The 17122-nt window shown below is 37.5% G+C and overlaps 1 protein-coding gene across 1 annotated transcript in view; it reads left to right on the top strand.

Moving 5' to 3' along the window:
* The window catches only part of adss2 (adenylosuccinate synthase 2), a 64402-nt gene that overhangs the window by 35164 nt on the left and 12116 nt on the right, over window positions 1-17122 (top strand). The window contains exons 6-9 of the mRNA XM_028820157.2: window positions 3506-3613; window positions 4465-4546; window positions 5911-6037; window positions 8246-8400. Of these exons, the coding sequence (XP_028675990.1) occupies window positions 3506-3613; window positions 4465-4546; window positions 5911-6037; window positions 8246-8400 (472 nt within the window). The remainder of the gene's footprint in view (window positions 1-3505; window positions 3614-4464; window positions 4547-5910; window positions 6038-8245; window positions 8401-17122) is intronic.

A 17122-nucleotide genomic window follows, 5' to 3' on the forward strand; every position in this document is an offset into this window, starting at 1 on the left:
GCCTTTCAGAAAACAAAATAAATAAAAAACCCACATGGCATGTCATCATCTGTGACCGCTGCTAGTGACACACAAAAAAATAAAAGTTAATGAGGAGGTTCTTAAAATCAAAGTAAACATTGTGTACTCTATCCCAATAGACAAACATCCCTTCACAAAATTTGGCCCACTCATATTTACTACATTAAAATGTCATACTGTAAATATCAATCCGACTTATGACATATCATATGCTAAAGGACTGGTCAAATATCCAACAATATAAAAAAAAGAACTTGCCGCTAAATTAAGAGACTCCACACTCTCACTATGTGTAGTTAGTGACTGATGGAGACGCACATTTTTCAATGACGGCATGTGAGATTGCTAGAAGATAAAAAAAAAAAAAAAGTGTGTTTTACCTGCAGGGCTCGAGCAATGCCACCAGCTTCTGAAGTTTCTCCAGCTAAGCATTTGTTGGCATGACCACGTTAGTTTTATGTAGGGCTAGTGCATCTCTTAGTGGTTGTTCATTTCTTCCCACACGCTTCACCATCTCCAGAGTGGAGTTCCATCTAATCACCACGTTTTGTACGAGTGTCTCAGTCTTCAGGCCATGCGCAACTTAGTGTTTCTCAGGTTCTGCAGTATTTGTTGGACTGTGCTTGAAGTGCCTCACCACCTTTCAGCATTTGGAAAGTATGCCGTCAAATGCACTATTCTGCAGAGACACTGTGACAGAACTTTGAATGCTGTGCGTGATGCATGGCAAGTGTTTGAAAGGCAGCTGTCTCGCCGCTGAAATTAAATTTCGTGCACTATCTGTACTAAGTGTGGTTACTTTATTCTCAATCATTCCACTGCTTTGCTACATCCATAAAATGTTTGGCACATGTTTCGGCATGATGGCTCTCCAATGTTTTCATGACCATCAAAGCATGTGAATGCAGTTTTGTAACCCCGAGGTAGCTATGATTTCCAAGTGATGTCCAGTAGTCACCAGTAAGGTCGACCGTCTCCGTGTTCTCCAACTCCTTAGCTAGTTTTGCCCTTTCTGAATCATACAGCTCGTGTATACTAGTTACGACTGTGGCTCTCGAGAGTAATTCATAAGTTGGGTCGTTGGACGCGATCCAAATTATGTTGCGCAGACCTTCGTCCTGCACTATATAAATCGGCCTGCATGCTGTGGCTATCCATTTAGCAATTGCTACCGTTAATAAGTTGGAGTTTGACACGTCCATTGGTTTCTGCCAAACACTGTCAAGCGTGGTCTATCGCAGAATACCCGTGCTAATGTTTTTTGTGTAAAATGGATGCTTGGCTTGCATGTGATACTATAGGCTGCTCCAGTGATAACTAAACTCGGCTTGACAGTAACTACACACAACCTTAGTTTTATCGAGTGAGCTGTCGAGCATGTTTTGAAACTGAATTTCCCATTTAATGGACCTTTTTCCATTGTTCAACAATTAGGAATATAGAGTGACTTCTGCGAGAAATAACTTGAAGGCTAGAGTGGCACGCATTCAGTTTGCAGGCTCAGCTTGAACTACGAGAATTTTGTAGGATCAAAAAGAACTTGCATTAACGGCACAAATTTTTTTAACGGTGTTAAAGTTAGAGTGCGTTAACGCACTTATTAACGCGTTAACTTTGATAGCCCTAATCTTATATATAATTCGCCAATCTACTCACTCACTCACGTCCGTCCGAAGCTGAATGCGCGGTCGCCTTCTGCGCACGTCCAAAGCTGAATGCGCAGTCGCCTTCTGCGCAGCTGCCCGAAAAACCTTACGAGACCGACATCGCGGCAGGTGGCGGATTTACGGCCGCAAAAATTCAAAGAGAAAGGCGACTTCAATTAAAGCTCTAGAGGCCTGAAAGGCGATTTCGACTACAGCTCCAGGCCTAATTACACATTCATTCAATACACCTGTATCAGGTTTGTGGTGCATATACTTATTACTATTCCACTCGTGCCCGTTTCATCTTACGTTGTCGAAACGGGCTCTTTGTCTAGTATATATATAAAACCCTCGCCCTACACTCTAGTCATTTCCTGGATCTGCTGCTTGCGACAAATCGTGCTGTGCTTTTGGATAAACATAAATATCAACTCTGTCTTTGATATCTCTATCTTTTGAAACTATTATCGCTGACAATTCGTCGCATTGGTTTATTATATATGCGAGCATGACCTTTCGGATTCATATAGAAATCCAAGAAAACTTTTTGTCCGTGTTTTTTCAGATGAATTTTGTGTAAAGTGCAATACTTTTGGACGTATGGATTTGTATCTATTATTGGCTGTAGAATTTCTAATATGTCTGATCGTTTAATAGCTCTTTCAAATCTGTGTTGCACCGCTTCTCCGTGATCATAAATATAAGCTTGACCAAATTGTGGTTTCTTTGAATTTAAACTTGTAGTAGCTCTGTCATATGACTTATGTCCATATATTCGATCTCTTTTCACAGTTCCATTATTTAATTGGGTAATAATTTCCATTTGTTAGTGCTAATGCGATCTTTACTCATTTATTAGCGCTAATGCGCTCTGCGTGTGTATTGTGTCAATGTTTTTGAACCTCTTTACGACATTCTACTTTGTCTTCTACTCTTTTTGTCTTTTCTTCTTCTACAATTTTATTACTGGCCCCGCTTGGATCTGTTAGGTTTTCAAGTCATCTCTTGGCACAAAGTGTCGTCTCGCAGGACGTGAAATTATCTCTTTGAAAATGTCTCGTCCCAAGATTTATTCATATATTTTTATATATATATATATATATATATATATATATATATATATATATATATATATATATATATATATATTAATATTGTGGACCTTGACCCGGACACAGACAGGCAGATACGTTAGGATTACCCCACACATGTTTATTGTAGTGCTTGCTCCATTATTACAACTCAGCTCAACAAGCCCCAATACCCCAAAGTTCTGGCCAACACAATACCTTTCTCCACCAACTCATTCTTCTTCTTTAGGCCGCCTCCTTCTCTCCTTCAGAGACCTCATCCGTCTTCCACCCGATTCAAGTCCTATTGGTATTGGGCCCCTACAGGGTCGAGCTTCCCAGCTGTGTACCTGTGGCCCCCAGGGCGGTTGCCCCCTTGAGGTCTGGAGGAGGCACAAGCCATCCTCCAGTCTTCTCGGCTGTCCTGGCTGGATACCACCTCCATCCAGGTACCACTGTGTGTGTGTTTTATATATATATAATATATAAAATACACTAATAAATATACAGCATACATAGCACAAATTAATTATGGAAATATCAGTTAAATTATATTTATTGTATCACTTGCTAAGTGTGTCTTATGCTAAAATAAGAGAACTGATTCTATAAGATATTATTGATTCTATTCACATTTAGTTTTCTCTTTGCAAGCCTATGTTTTACACTTTTGTTTCAATATTAACTCTAAACATTAAAATGTTCCTCACGTTTTTAGTATATTGTTTTAAGTGACATTAAAAAATTTTATGAATATTCCTCCTACAGTTTGGGTACAACGAAAAAAGGGATTGGTCCCGTATATTCTGCAAAAGCTGCTCGAAGTGGATTGAGAATATGTGACCTTTTGTCTGACTTTGAAACTTTTGCTGAGAGGTAAATTTGAATGGTTTTATTTACAGCAAAATCATTGTAAAGAGAATAAGTAAATTTTTCACACATAATTCAACATTTACTAAAGACCAGTAATTTAGGATCCATGGCTGCATTAAGAGGTGTAAATAACACACATTGTTTACTGTAACTAATTAATGGTTCCTTACAGAATATGAAAATTAAAATTCCTTTATAGTCAAAATTGAAAGTGCCTTGCTTTTATTTTCTTAGAAAGTGGTTGGGTAGTTGGTGGTTTTGGTGCTGTACAAATGTTGTTCTTGTTTTTTTTTTTTTTATTGTTATTTAGTTTACTCTGACAAGTTTGGGAGATTTGGGATTTCCCATGTTAAGTATGTCCCCACATATTTCAAAGTATAGGGAGAAATCAAGTGTTTAAACTATTTAAATTTATCTTTCGCTAAGAACTGCCATGTGTTGCAAGGGATGTTGTATGTAGGTGTGCGTTATTGTGCACATCCCTCTACTAAATAAGAGGGTCTGCTGTTGGTGGGATGTACACATGTAGTTAAATTTGTGTTCTTAAATATTAATGGCATTATTCTTATTGTACTAATGTAGCACATGCAGTTAAATTAATATTAAAAAAATAACAAACTTTTAGTATTTTTAAATGTATTTTCAGTAAAGACTTTTGGTTATTTATGTGTGCTTAATGCATTGACTTCAGATTTTGTTTTTTGTTCTTGAAAGGGTTAAATCCCAACAATGGGATAAACCTGGCAAGTATGTGTATAAAAAATGTTTCTGTTGGTATTTAGGGTGCCAGTCACGTGGCTTGTGAGAAACTGATGTATTTAACAATTTTTTAATTGATGTATTACTTTTGACAGGTTTAAGGTTCTGGCTAAAGAATATAAGTCTATGTATCCAACACTTGAGATTGATGTTGAAGGAGAACTGGCAAAACTAAAGGTAAAACTGGTTTTTGCACAAAACAAATTCCTACTAGCTGCATTGTTTTTGAGAAGAAAACATGGTTGTTATAAAAAAGTAAAATCTATTTAAATATGTTGTCTTTGTGAATCTACCAGACATTGTTTTTTGTTTTTTTGTTGTTTCCATGGTTTACAAGGTTTGCGTTAAAATTAAATGACCTTTTTAAAGCCATACATATGTGGAGTGCTTTTTGTTTTATTAAAGTGGTATCCATCCATCCATTATCCAACCCGCTATATCCTAACTAGAGGGTCACGGGTTTCTGCTGGAGCCAATCCCAGCGGACACAGGGTGCAAGGCAGGAAACAAACCCTGGGCAGGATGCCAGACCACTGCAGGGCACACACACACACACCCACACACCAAGCACACACTAGGGACAATTTAGAATTGCCAATGCACCTAACCTGCATGTCTTTGGACTGTGAAAGGAAACTGGAGTACCCGGAGGAAACCCATGCAGACATGGGGAGAACATGCAAACTCCACGCAGGGAGGGCCTAAAGAGCTATCCAGTTCTGGTAAAATCACAGTTAGGAAGTAGTGCTGTGTAAAATGCTTATTTAAATTTGATATAATTTGTGAAGCACATAATTACATAGAAGCCTGTGTTACCATCATAAGTGGCTTCCCAAACAGCCATGTCCCTCTGTTTTTAAAATGCTTTCCATTAATGTTCTTAGGTAGCAACAGTTAACAGCATGGCAATTTCTCAATTCAGTCCTGCAGTAGTTACAATTCATTTGGATTGAAAGATAAACTGCTTCAGGAGACAAACTTCTCCATATACTGTGTTTTCTATATTCCGTTTTTTTTTTCTTCAAACTAAATGCTTTCTCAAATGCCAAAAAATTCAACTTTTTGATATGGTTATAAAGGTTGCAAGCCGATTAGGGACATCCTTGGGGTCAAGCCCTAGTACTCGAATGTTTCTAATGGTACTATTGCTGGAGATAACGGTATTTTTATAATTGCCATAGCACTGTGAAAATAAGTATTATCGTGAGAGAGAGTTTGAGTAAAGCTAAACATATCTGATACCAGTTTTGCTAAAAAAAGTAATGCATAGCAAAGACGAATCTGGCATATTTCAAAATGAACATAAACACTAGATGCAGCATTTTTTTATCTGTATGTCATAAATGTAGAAAGTGACCTCATTGTTAGTCATGTTCAGATTGTTTGGTAAGAGCCTAATACATGCCAGTTCAGTAATACATTCCAGCAATGAGTAATCTTACATGAAGGGAATCTGGTGAGAATCAATTTTCTCGGTGTGTTTTGTTTCTGACTTCACTCGGTAAATAGAGCAATTAATGTCATTCTTTTTTCTCTTCCAGATATATGTTGAACGAGTAAAGCCTATGGTAAAAGATGGAGTATATTTCATGTATGAAGCCTTGCATGGACCTCCAAAAAATATTCTGGTTGAAGGTGCAAATGCTGCTCTTCTTGATATAGACTTTGGTATGTTAGAATGAAGTAGGATTATTCATTTTGTATATTTTTAACCATTCTTTTTTCTATCAAGTTTTTTTTTTTATCTTAATATGAATATTAGAAAATAATTTAGCTTCCATGTGATCATTGGCGCTGTAGTCTTCAGGAGTTTGTTTCAATGCTTTCAGTCAAGACAAAATGTCACATTTTGGCTTTTGGGTAAATCAATTTCCAGATTGCTACATATTTAATATTTAAGAAAACGAAAATTATTTTGCTTAAGGGCTGTTTTCTTCATAATGGAAAACTGATTTTAATGAGAACATGTAATGTGAATGGTATTGTATATCATACATAGGTGAAGAACATACATGTGTAATGAAATTTACAAGTTCTGCCTTAAGGAAGTAAAACATAACATTCTCCAAACTTTCTCCAGTTCAGGGTGGTAGGGGCCGCCTCTGGACAGGGGAGTGAAGCCATTCGTTTTTTAATATGTAACCCACCATGTGTACTGAACTGTAAGAGAAAAGATCATATCCCACCACTCTCTAGAATGGCAGCAAAAATAAACCGAGAAAAAGGTTGCCAACACTACTTCCCTGCTGACTATTAGTACAATTAGTACAACACAAGAATGAATGCTCAAAAGTAAGTGAAAGAAAACTATATATTATTATTGATAATGAAAGACAACAACCTCATAGGTCATATTTTCCTTCACTATATTCAGCAAATTATACACAACAAAAACATTCAACAGTCCAGTAACAATACACTTTATTGTAATAGATTAGTATCTAAAATGTCCAAGAGGAAGAACAAGCTGTTTGATATATAATTAATTGATGGAAGAGAGCATTCTCTTGAAACAAATCTATTTGGTCTACCAGTTGACAGTATTCTCCATATCTGCTCTCAAATCTGTAACTGCTAAATAAGCAGTAAGAGGCTATGGTTCACCTGGTGGGTTTTGACCTGTTACCTGTTACTTGAAGACCTGTTCAATGTTGCAGTCTTAAATGGGTGCTGATTAAACATTTACAACCTTCATCTGTGTGATTGTAAAAGTGATATGTGGTAGTTTTTCAATAATTTCTTCAGATTTTTGTTATACTTTACCTGCAATTTAATGTTCTTAAATCTTATTGAGAATTCAGTATACCTTCAACATATGAATTCATCATCTCATAGATTATAGCTAGGGTACTGTAGGTTATAAACAAGTTGTTTCCTAATTTTTCTAGAATGTTGTTTACCAATGTCTCTCTAATTTATATATTTTTTTATATTTATATATAAAATATCTGGCTTAAGTTAGATTATCTATAAAAGGTTGCACCTTTTAATTAAGTAATCAGAAGTGCTTGTTAATTTTCTATGACTTGATGTTTTTCTCTAATTAAGTGGTTACACTGGTTAATCTTACATTAGTTCCAGTTCTTTGAGAAATATGTATTGCGTCCACAAATCAGTCAAGATCTTAAGGTGTTTCTCTGTTGCCCTGCCTACTATTGTACAGACTATTTATGTTGATTTTAACTAACAAATCATAAATCCAGTTTGTTTGAGCTAAATAGAAGACAAAATGGTAGGCTGTATTATTTTATAAGGGCATCAAACAAGATAATTCAAAGGAGTTACTGTATATGGTGCAATAAGAGGATAGACAATTATCCTCAGAGCCATGATTTATGTCCCTTTGTGTTTATTATGCATTATATATAATAGTCCACAAGCTAGTTGTCTGGCAGTATATAAATTATTAGTTAATTATAATCACTGTCCATTTCATTTTTAGGTGTCCAGTAGTACGATTCTTGCTGCCGTTGCGGGTTGAGTTCCACAAATCGAGCTTGCCAGCCAAAGCATGAACAAAATTTCAGAGGGATTAGTTTATGATTGTAAAGGCTTTAGAGCATGCAGGGCCTTTCACTGAAATTATGCAGCTGTATTCTGTAGTAAAACCTTTGGATCTTTATGGCAGGGTTGACCTAGAGCTGTTTTTATATGTCTGTAAAAATTCACAGAATGACTTAAGTCAGCATCAAATGCCTTTAGGCAGTCTAATTTATGCACGCATTCCAGCTGATTAAAAGTAATTTGTGCTTTTTAAAGCCAATATTTTTTTTGGAAGCTGGCAGAAAGTTTACTGACATTAGCAGTTGTATACGTTGAGTAATCCAAAACCAGGATTTTTCTTTAACTAAGCTGTTTTTCCATTTTCCCCTCCAGGAACATACCCATTTGTGACTTCTTCAAACTGCACAGTTGGGGGTGTTTGTACCGGTTTGGGAATGCCTCCTCAGAATGTTGGAGAGGTATATGGAGTAGTCAAGGCATACACCACACGAGTTGGAATCGGTGCCTTCCCTTCTGAACAGAAGAATGTAAGCAGCAACAATAAGTCTGAATACTTTTAAAATGATTTTGACTTAATCATGTTAAATTTGAATACAGTTTACCTCACATATTGAAAGAATCATAATTCTGTACACATAAATTGCAGAAGACTAGTCAAACTTTGAAAACTGTCGCTTTTACTGTATATGCATTTTTCTTTTTCTATTCAAAAATATAATTCAAAGAATGTGTATGCCATATATGCAGTACATACTTCTTAATAATAATAATATTATTAATTACATAGTGCTATTCTCACTATTCAAAGCACTTGGACAGAAGGGAACGATTTCACCAATGTGTAACACCCACATGGATGATGCAACAGCACCCATTATTGCGCCACTGTGCACACCACACTTTAGCAATTAGGTAGTGAAGTGGTGAGAGAGAGAGACAATTCGAGACAGGGCATGATTAGGGGGCCGAAATGTCTAGGCCATGAAGGGCAGTTTAGCCAGGACATCTGGATAAACCCTACTCTTTTTTTAAAGATGCCCTGTGATCTTTAATGACTACAAAGAGTCAGGAGCTTAGTTTTACATCTTATCTGAAGGACAGCGCCATATCTACAGCACAGTTCCCGTCACTTCAGTGGGGCATTGGGATCAAGATCAGGTGGGTCAAGAGCGCTCTGGAGCAGGTTTTCATACAGGATGTCCTTGTACATTGCTGCAGTCATCTTTCCCTTTATCCTGACTGGTCTCCCAGTTCCTGCTGCTGAAAAACATCCCCACAACATGATGCTGCCACCACCATGCTTCACTGTAGGGATGGTATTGGCCTGGTGATGAGCGGTGCCTGGTTTCCTCCAAACGTGACGCCTGGCATTCACACCAAAGAGTTCAATCTTTGTCTCATCAGACCAGAGAATTTTCTTTCTCATGGTCTGAGAGTCCTTCAGGTGCCTTTTGGCAAACTCCAGGCAGGCTGCTATGTGCCTTTTACTAAGGAGTGGCTTCTGTCTGGCCACTCTACCATACAGGCCTGATTGGTGGATTGCTGCAGAGATGGTTGTCCTTCTGGAAGGTTCTCCTCTCTCCACAGAGGACCTCTGGAGCTCTCACAGAGTGACCATTGGATCACCTCCCTGACTAAGGCCCTTCTCTCCCGATCGCTCAGTTTAGATGGCCGGCCAGTTCGAGAAAGAGTCCTGGTAGTTTCGAACTTCTTCCACTTACGGATGATGGAGGCCACTGTGCTCATTGGGACCTTCAGAGCAGCAGAAATTATTCTGTAACCTTCCCCAGATTTGTTCCTCGAGACAATCCTGTCTCGGTGGTCTACAGACAATTCCTTTGACTTCATGCTTGGTTTGTGCTCTGACATGAACTGTCAACTGTGGGACCTTATATAGACAGGTGTGTGCCTTTCCAAATCATGTCCAATCAACTGAATTTACCACAGGTGGACTCCAATTAAGCTGCAGAAACATCACAAGGATGATCAGGGGAAACAGGATGCACCTGAGCTCAATTTTGAACTTCGTGACAAAGGATGTGAATACTTGTGTACATGTGCTTTCTCAATTTTATTTATTTTTAGTAAATTTCCAAAAATCTCAAGTAAACTTTTTTCATGTTGTCATTATGGGGTGTTGTGTGTAGAATTCTGAGAAAAATAATGAATTAAATCCATTTTGGAATAAGGCTGTAACATAATAAAATGTGGAAAAAGTGATGTGCTGTGAATACTTTACGGATGCACTGTATGTGGCACCCTTGGGAGCATAATGCTCATTATCTCCAAAAGAGCCTTGTATACTGAACTGCTGATAGATGCATATTTTAGAAACAATTGTCAATTTTCTTTTGAAAGTGTCATAAAGACAACCCACTTGCACCTAGACAGGGCTTTTGAGTATTCATAACCATTTTAGGAATCAGATTTTTTTTTTTTCGTATTTTACCTGGCTCCTGTACAGTCAGAATAATTTTGGACTCCTCACAAAAGGTCTGCAAGGTATTACTGTTATAATTGAAGGGTTAAATTAAAAGCAAAAAAAACCCTAAAAATTTTTATTTGTAAAGTTATGAACATCTTAAATTATATTAAACATGATTTTTTTTTTTTTACTTCTTTTAATGTATCATAAGGAACAGCTGATTTAAAATAAAAAAAATAGTACATGTTTTCACCACTGAAGACATGTTACATTATCCTTTGTTAATACATCTTCACATTGAGAGCAGCAGTTTCCGATGAGAAGTTTATACCCCCTACTGTTGAAAGACTTTTGGTCTAATGCTTTGTGCTGCTGTATCCTTAATAATTCTTGCATTCTTTGATTACCATTCTGCTACAATGCTGCAAAGGTTCTTAGTATGTGGGAGTAGGCGGTACTCTTGATAGCAGCTGAATATGATAATATTAATAGTAGAGCACTGCGAGGAGAGCGAGCTTGCGAGCATGCGCTGATTACAGTGCGTTGCCGCACCCACCATACAGCGAACCAACCGGATTGGGACCCGAGTGCAGCCGTGCAACGGGTGAAACCTCAGCACCACACTTGGAACAGTGTGAGGTTTATTTTACAGTGGCTGGAGTACCAATCCTTCCACCAACCACTCGAGTTTTCCCTGTAAGATGAAGGACCTGTTTGCAGAGCTGGATGCACATTAACATCATACCCAGGATGAAGCAGGTGAAGGGCCTTGCTCAAGGGCCCAACTGATTAGAGTCATTTCTGCCATTTGCAGGATTCAAACTGGCAACTGGCGCATATGTCTAGGTTAAAAAAAATGTAATCCATTTTCTGTTTAGTTTCTGCATTGTTATTCAGCATACATTATTTTGTATAGGTCATTTGAACTTGAATTTGTTTTTGTCCTTAATATTTTTGATTTTTGTTTTTTTATAGCAATGTAGCTATCCGAGTTTAAATGTATTATTTGGTTTCACTGTGATAAAGTTAGGTTTGTTAGAATTGAATTAGGCTTCTGTTTTCCCATATGGAGAATGTCCTTAAATTTTGCATTTTTTTCCAACATATGCTGTATTTCCACAGGCAAGCACCTTTTTTGATAAAAGCTATTTTGCCACTGGTGAGGTATGAATCTGACTGGAAATGAGACTGGCCAACAAAGTCTGCACATAAACAGATTATGTTACAGACTGACACAAGTGCATTACTGCAGGCAGATTGCCACTAGCAGTTGTCATTGAAGATTACATTTCACTGGTATAATGTCATCTACATGTTTCACATCTACCTAATGCAGAGGACTGCTAGCATAATTAATGTGTCCTTTATAAGCGAACTAAGTAGTGTTACGTAGAAGTGAAAAAATGAATATTATGTACATTTAAGAAAGGCATTTTCCTAATCGACAAAATATTCAATCAAAACTGTCCTTAATGTATTTTCTATAGATTTTTCTTTTCATATTTAATAATTTAACCATTTTAATGATTTTATTGTGTTATTTTTTATGTTGGAAATGCATTTTTGGAAAAAAAAAAAAAAAATTATTTTATTCAGGCTTTCTATTTGGACTTGTAGTTTGAAGTTGTCTTTGTAAATGTTTTGACTTGTACATTTTTTATAGAGTTGTGCAATGTAAAATACAGTACATGTTACTGGAACAACTCCTTTAACCTTTAAGTAAAACATGGTCTTAATTTATGCACATGGTTTATTTTGCTTGTTTAACTGTGAAATGCTTTAATTGGATCTGCTCTGCTCCTTGAATGCTAGCGAGGAAACTTTAGCTCAAGCTAAGAATGGCAACTGTTTAACCCTTTACTGTTGTATTAAGACCTTCTGCATTTAGCAGAGTATTAAGAAGTGGTATAATATTTTTCTGAAAGAGAATTACACTACAACTTTTCAGCTACATATGCAATAGCTTTCAAACTATACTAGGATTTATATTATACTCCTGTTGTTGAAATGCATACATCTTATTGGCAGAGTAAATATTTTAGAAGTACAGTAATCCCTCCTCCATCGCGGGGGTTGCGTTCCAGAGCCACCCGCGAAATAAGAAAATCCGTGAAGTAGAAACCATATGTTTATATGGTTATTTTTATATTGTCATGCTTGGGTCACAGATTTGCGCAGAAACACAGGAGGTTGTAGAGAGACAGGAACGTTATTCAAACACTGCAAACAAACATTTGTCTCTTTTTCAAAAGTTTAAACTGTGCTCCATGACAAAACAGAGATGACAGTTCTGTCTCACAATTAAAAGAATGCAAACATATCTTCCTCTTCAAAGGAGTGCGCGTCAGGAGCAGAGCATGTCAGAGAGATAGAGAAAAGCAAACAAATCAATAGGGCTGTTTGGCTTTTAAGTATGCGAAGCACCGCGGCACAAAGCTGTTGAAGGCGGCAGCTCACACCCCCTCCGTCAGGAGCAGAGAGAGAGCAAAAATCAATACGTGCCCTTCGAGCTTTTAAGTATGTGAAGCACCGTGCAGCATGTCGCTTCAGGAAGCAGCTGCACAGAAGGTAGCAACGTGAAGATAATCTTTCAGCATTTTTAGACGAGTGTCCGTATCGTCTAGGTGTGCGAACAGCCCCCCTGCTCAATCCCCCTACGTCAGGATCAGAGAAAGTCAGCGCGAGAGAGAGAGAAAAGTAAGTTGGGTAGCTTCTCAGCCATCTGCCAATAGCGTCCCTTGTATGAAATCAACTGGGCAAACCAACTGAGGAAGCATGTACCAGAAATTAAAAGACCCATTGTCCGCAGAAATCCGCGAACCAGCAAAAAATCTGCGATGTATATTTAAATATGCTTACATATAAAATCCGCGATGGAGTGAAGCCGCGAAAGGCGAAGCGCGAAATAGCGAGGGATTACTGTAATTTTAAACAATTTCATTAATTTTTTTCCACCTTTTAAAATCTTTGAAGCAGCACTGGTTCCTCTTTAAGGCCGTAATGGCTGGACACTTTCTTTGAAGTCTTTGTTAAAAACATTTCAGTACTATCCTTTAATTATTTGGACTCTTTGTACCTTTTATTTTTTTAATACCAATTTAACACTGTTCAAGTTGATTTAAAATATACCCATTAGTGTGTTATTTTGTCACAAATCCCATATAATAGGATTTATTTATTCACTAAATTTTATGTTCATCTGTATTTTTCTTAAAAGAGGAATTAGTTTTGAATAACAAACACAGATACAAATCACATTGGCTTATAGAGAAGCAGTTTAGAAAATTGGTTTCTTTTAAAATACATTTTAGTGAAAGTGTTAGTATTAAATGAGTAGAATAGATGACAAATGAACATATTGAAATATATATATATTGAAATAAACTTGCACATGTTGTGAAAATATCAAAATGTGGATTAACATTATTTTCACACAAAATGACCACATAGAAAATACTGAATACTGTATATGTCACGTATAAGGCGGGTCTTAAAACCCGAAAAATCCATCATATAATCGGACCTTGACTTATATGCCCATTCAAAAATGTGACATTTTATTTTATTTTTAACATCTTCTTGCCTCCTCCAATCTCACATCAGTTTCTCAGATGCATCGAATTTTGATGAAGCAGCACATTTACCAGTTTCTTTTGCTGCTTCAGTGACGTTTAATTTAAAACCAGCTTCATATTTTCTTCTGGTCAAACGCTCCATCGGAGCACATCGGAGGATGTGAGATGCAAAAAAACAGAAATCAGTGCAAACATTGCTTCGGAATAGTTCGGGTATTACCGTGTGGTCACGTAGGCACAATAGAGAGAGGTTAGGAGCACGCGCTGATACCGCGCATTGCTGTACCCACATAGAAAAAAAAGACTGTGCGCTCCATGGTTACTCTCTCAGGTGGGTGTTAGCATATCATAATCCCTTGTACCAATAGCATGAGTTTTCCATATTCAACTTATACAACCGACATTATAAAATTCCAGAAATTATACTGTAAAATCAACTCCCGACTTATCCACGAGTATATGCGGTATTTTTAATTAGGCAGAGTTCAGTTTAAAACAAGAAGTTGTTTTTCTGACTGTCAAATTGTTTCTTCTGTATATCGGCAGCCATTGCTGCTCTCCTGATGTGCTTTCTTTAAAGCATTATTATTAAATTCCCTCAATTAAAAAAAAAAAAAAAAAAAACTATTTTTAATAGCTTTGTTGTAAGATAAATATAAATTTAAGAAAGATCAGTTGAGACCATTTAGTCATTTTATGTAGCCTCCTTAGCGTTAGAGCTGAGCGTTAACTCGGGCTGTGAACACCGTGCTTAAAAGCGTTAGTCCCGAGTGTCACTCAGGCAACTGTACAGATGCGTGTTAGAACTGAGGATCACTCAAGCTGTAAAAGTGCTGTCAGCGCTGCCATTCTTTGAAAAAATTATGTCTAACTGTAGGTTTTCACTACAGTGATCCCTCGCTATATCGCACTTCACCTTTCGTGGCTTCACTCTATCGCGGATTTTATATGTAAGCATATTTAAATATATATCGCGGATTTTTTGCTGGTTCGCGGATTTCTGAGGACAATGGGTCTTTTAATTTCTGGTACATGCTTCCTCAGTTGGTTTGCCCAGTTGATTTCATACAAGGGACGCTATTGGCAGATGGCTGAGAAGCTACCCAACTTACTTTTCTCTGTGTCTCTTGCGCTGACTTTCTCTGATCCTGACGTAGGGGGTGTGAGCAGGGGGGCTGTTCGCACACCTAGACGATACGGACGCTCGTCTAAAAATGCTGAAAGATTATCTTCACGTTGCTACCTTCTGTGTGCAGCTGCTTAGTGAAGTGACATGCTGCACGGTGCTTCACATACTTAAAAGCTCAAAGGGCATGTATTGATTTTTCACTCTTTGTTTTTATCTGTCTCTCTCTCTCTCTCTTTCTCTCTCTCTCTCTCTCTCTCTCTCCCTGCTCCTGACGGAGGGGGTGTGAGCTGCCGCCTTCAACAGCTTTGTGCCGCGGTGCTTCGCATACTTAAGCCAAACAGCCCTATTGATTTGTTTGCTTTGCTCTCTGTTTCTGACAGCCTGTGCTCCTGACACGCACTCCTTTGAAGAGGAAGATATGCTTGCATTCTTTTAATTGTGAGACAGAACTGTCATCTCTGTCTTGTCATGGAGCACGGTTTGAACTTTTGAAAAAGAGACAAATGTTTGTTTGCAGTGTTTGAATAACGTTCCTGTCTCTCTACAACCTCCTGTGTTTCTGCGCAAATCTGTGACCCAAGCATGACAATATAAAAATAACCATATAAACATATGGTTTCTACTTCGCGGATTTTCTTATTTCGCGGGTGGCTCTGGAACGCAACCCCAGCGATGGAGGAGTGATTACTGTAATTATGAAATATCTGCACTTTACCAACAATGAAGATTTAGATGAGAATACCCATCCAGCACCCAAAATGATAATTTGGGAGATATACCAGGCGATTGTAGTAAAATTTTGGAACGTTTGCATTCCAGACTGCAATGTCAGCATCAATGAAAGTCTCATGGCTTATAAGGGCAGACTGTCATGGATACAGTACATTGTGTCAAAAAGTGCAAGATCTGGCATAAAGCTTTACGAGCTTGGTGAATCTAAACGGGATACATTTGGAATTCTGTTCTGTGCACAGGGAAAGGGACAATGTTTGATCTGAAATACAATCCGCACGGCATTGCTGTCTTTGCTGCCGACTTTGATAGATGCTTTTTTGGGTCAAGGTTACTGTGTAACCATTGACAATTTTTATACTTTGCCAGAGCTATTTGACATTTTGCTACAAAGAAAGACTGGTGCTTATGTAACAATACATCTTAACCGTTGAGACATACCTGGAAACTTGGGCAGAGCTAAATTACAGTGAGGTGATCTAGTAGCTTGGCAAAAGGGTAAAGTGCTTGCACTGAAATGGCAGGACAAGAAAGATGTTTGTCTTCTTAACACTGTACATAATGCAGCTACAGTCACTGTGTAGGCAACAAGCAGATTACAAAGCCTTGTGCTGTGGTCAACTACAATAGCACTATGGGCGGCGTAAATCATGTGGATCAAGCATTGACTTTCTATCCCATTATGCGACGGCAACAAAAGAAATACTACAAAAAGATATTTTGTTATCTGGTGGAACAGTGCATTTGGAGTGCATTTGTGTTATACAAATGAAAAGCTGGCAAAACTGCATCTCATGCAAACTTTACATCAGTTTGTAGAACAAATCCTTGCCACACATCCAACAGCCACACTACCGCTAAATAGACCCGTCGATCCAACACATCGCGGATCAATCCAGAGTGTCTTATTGGTAGACATTTTATTGATTATATACCACCAAAAGTAAACAAAAACAGAATCCAACTTGTATCTGTGCAGTGTGCTGTTCAAAAACTAATCAATCTGGAAAGAAAATCCAAAAAGAAACACACTATTATAGTCCTGACTGTAATGTTGGATTAAGTCTTTCACCGTGCTTTAAGATTTACCACACAAAGGATTAATTTTGAGATTATATACTATTTTGGCATCATTAGTAGTATTATTATTGTTGATTTCATATTATTATTTTTATTCATCATCATTATTATGATTTGTATCATTGTTATACGTTTGAGATTTAATAAAAATATAATTTTTCATGCCAAAAAAATGCAATGCTTTTTACATGTTATTTTGGAATAAAATGCAACGCTCAGAAGGTTAATTATTTTTGATCTTATTTTCCTATAGTTTTTCTTCTGGGTGTTTTTGTTAATCATTTCTTGAGTAGCAGTTAATAAACAGC

This window comes from Erpetoichthys calabaricus, chromosome 15, assembly GCF_900747795.2.
Source record: "Erpetoichthys calabaricus chromosome 15, fErpCal1.3, whole genome shotgun sequence".
Lineage (NCBI taxonomy): Eukaryota > Metazoa > Chordata > Cladistia > Polypteriformes > Polypteridae > Erpetoichthys > Erpetoichthys calabaricus.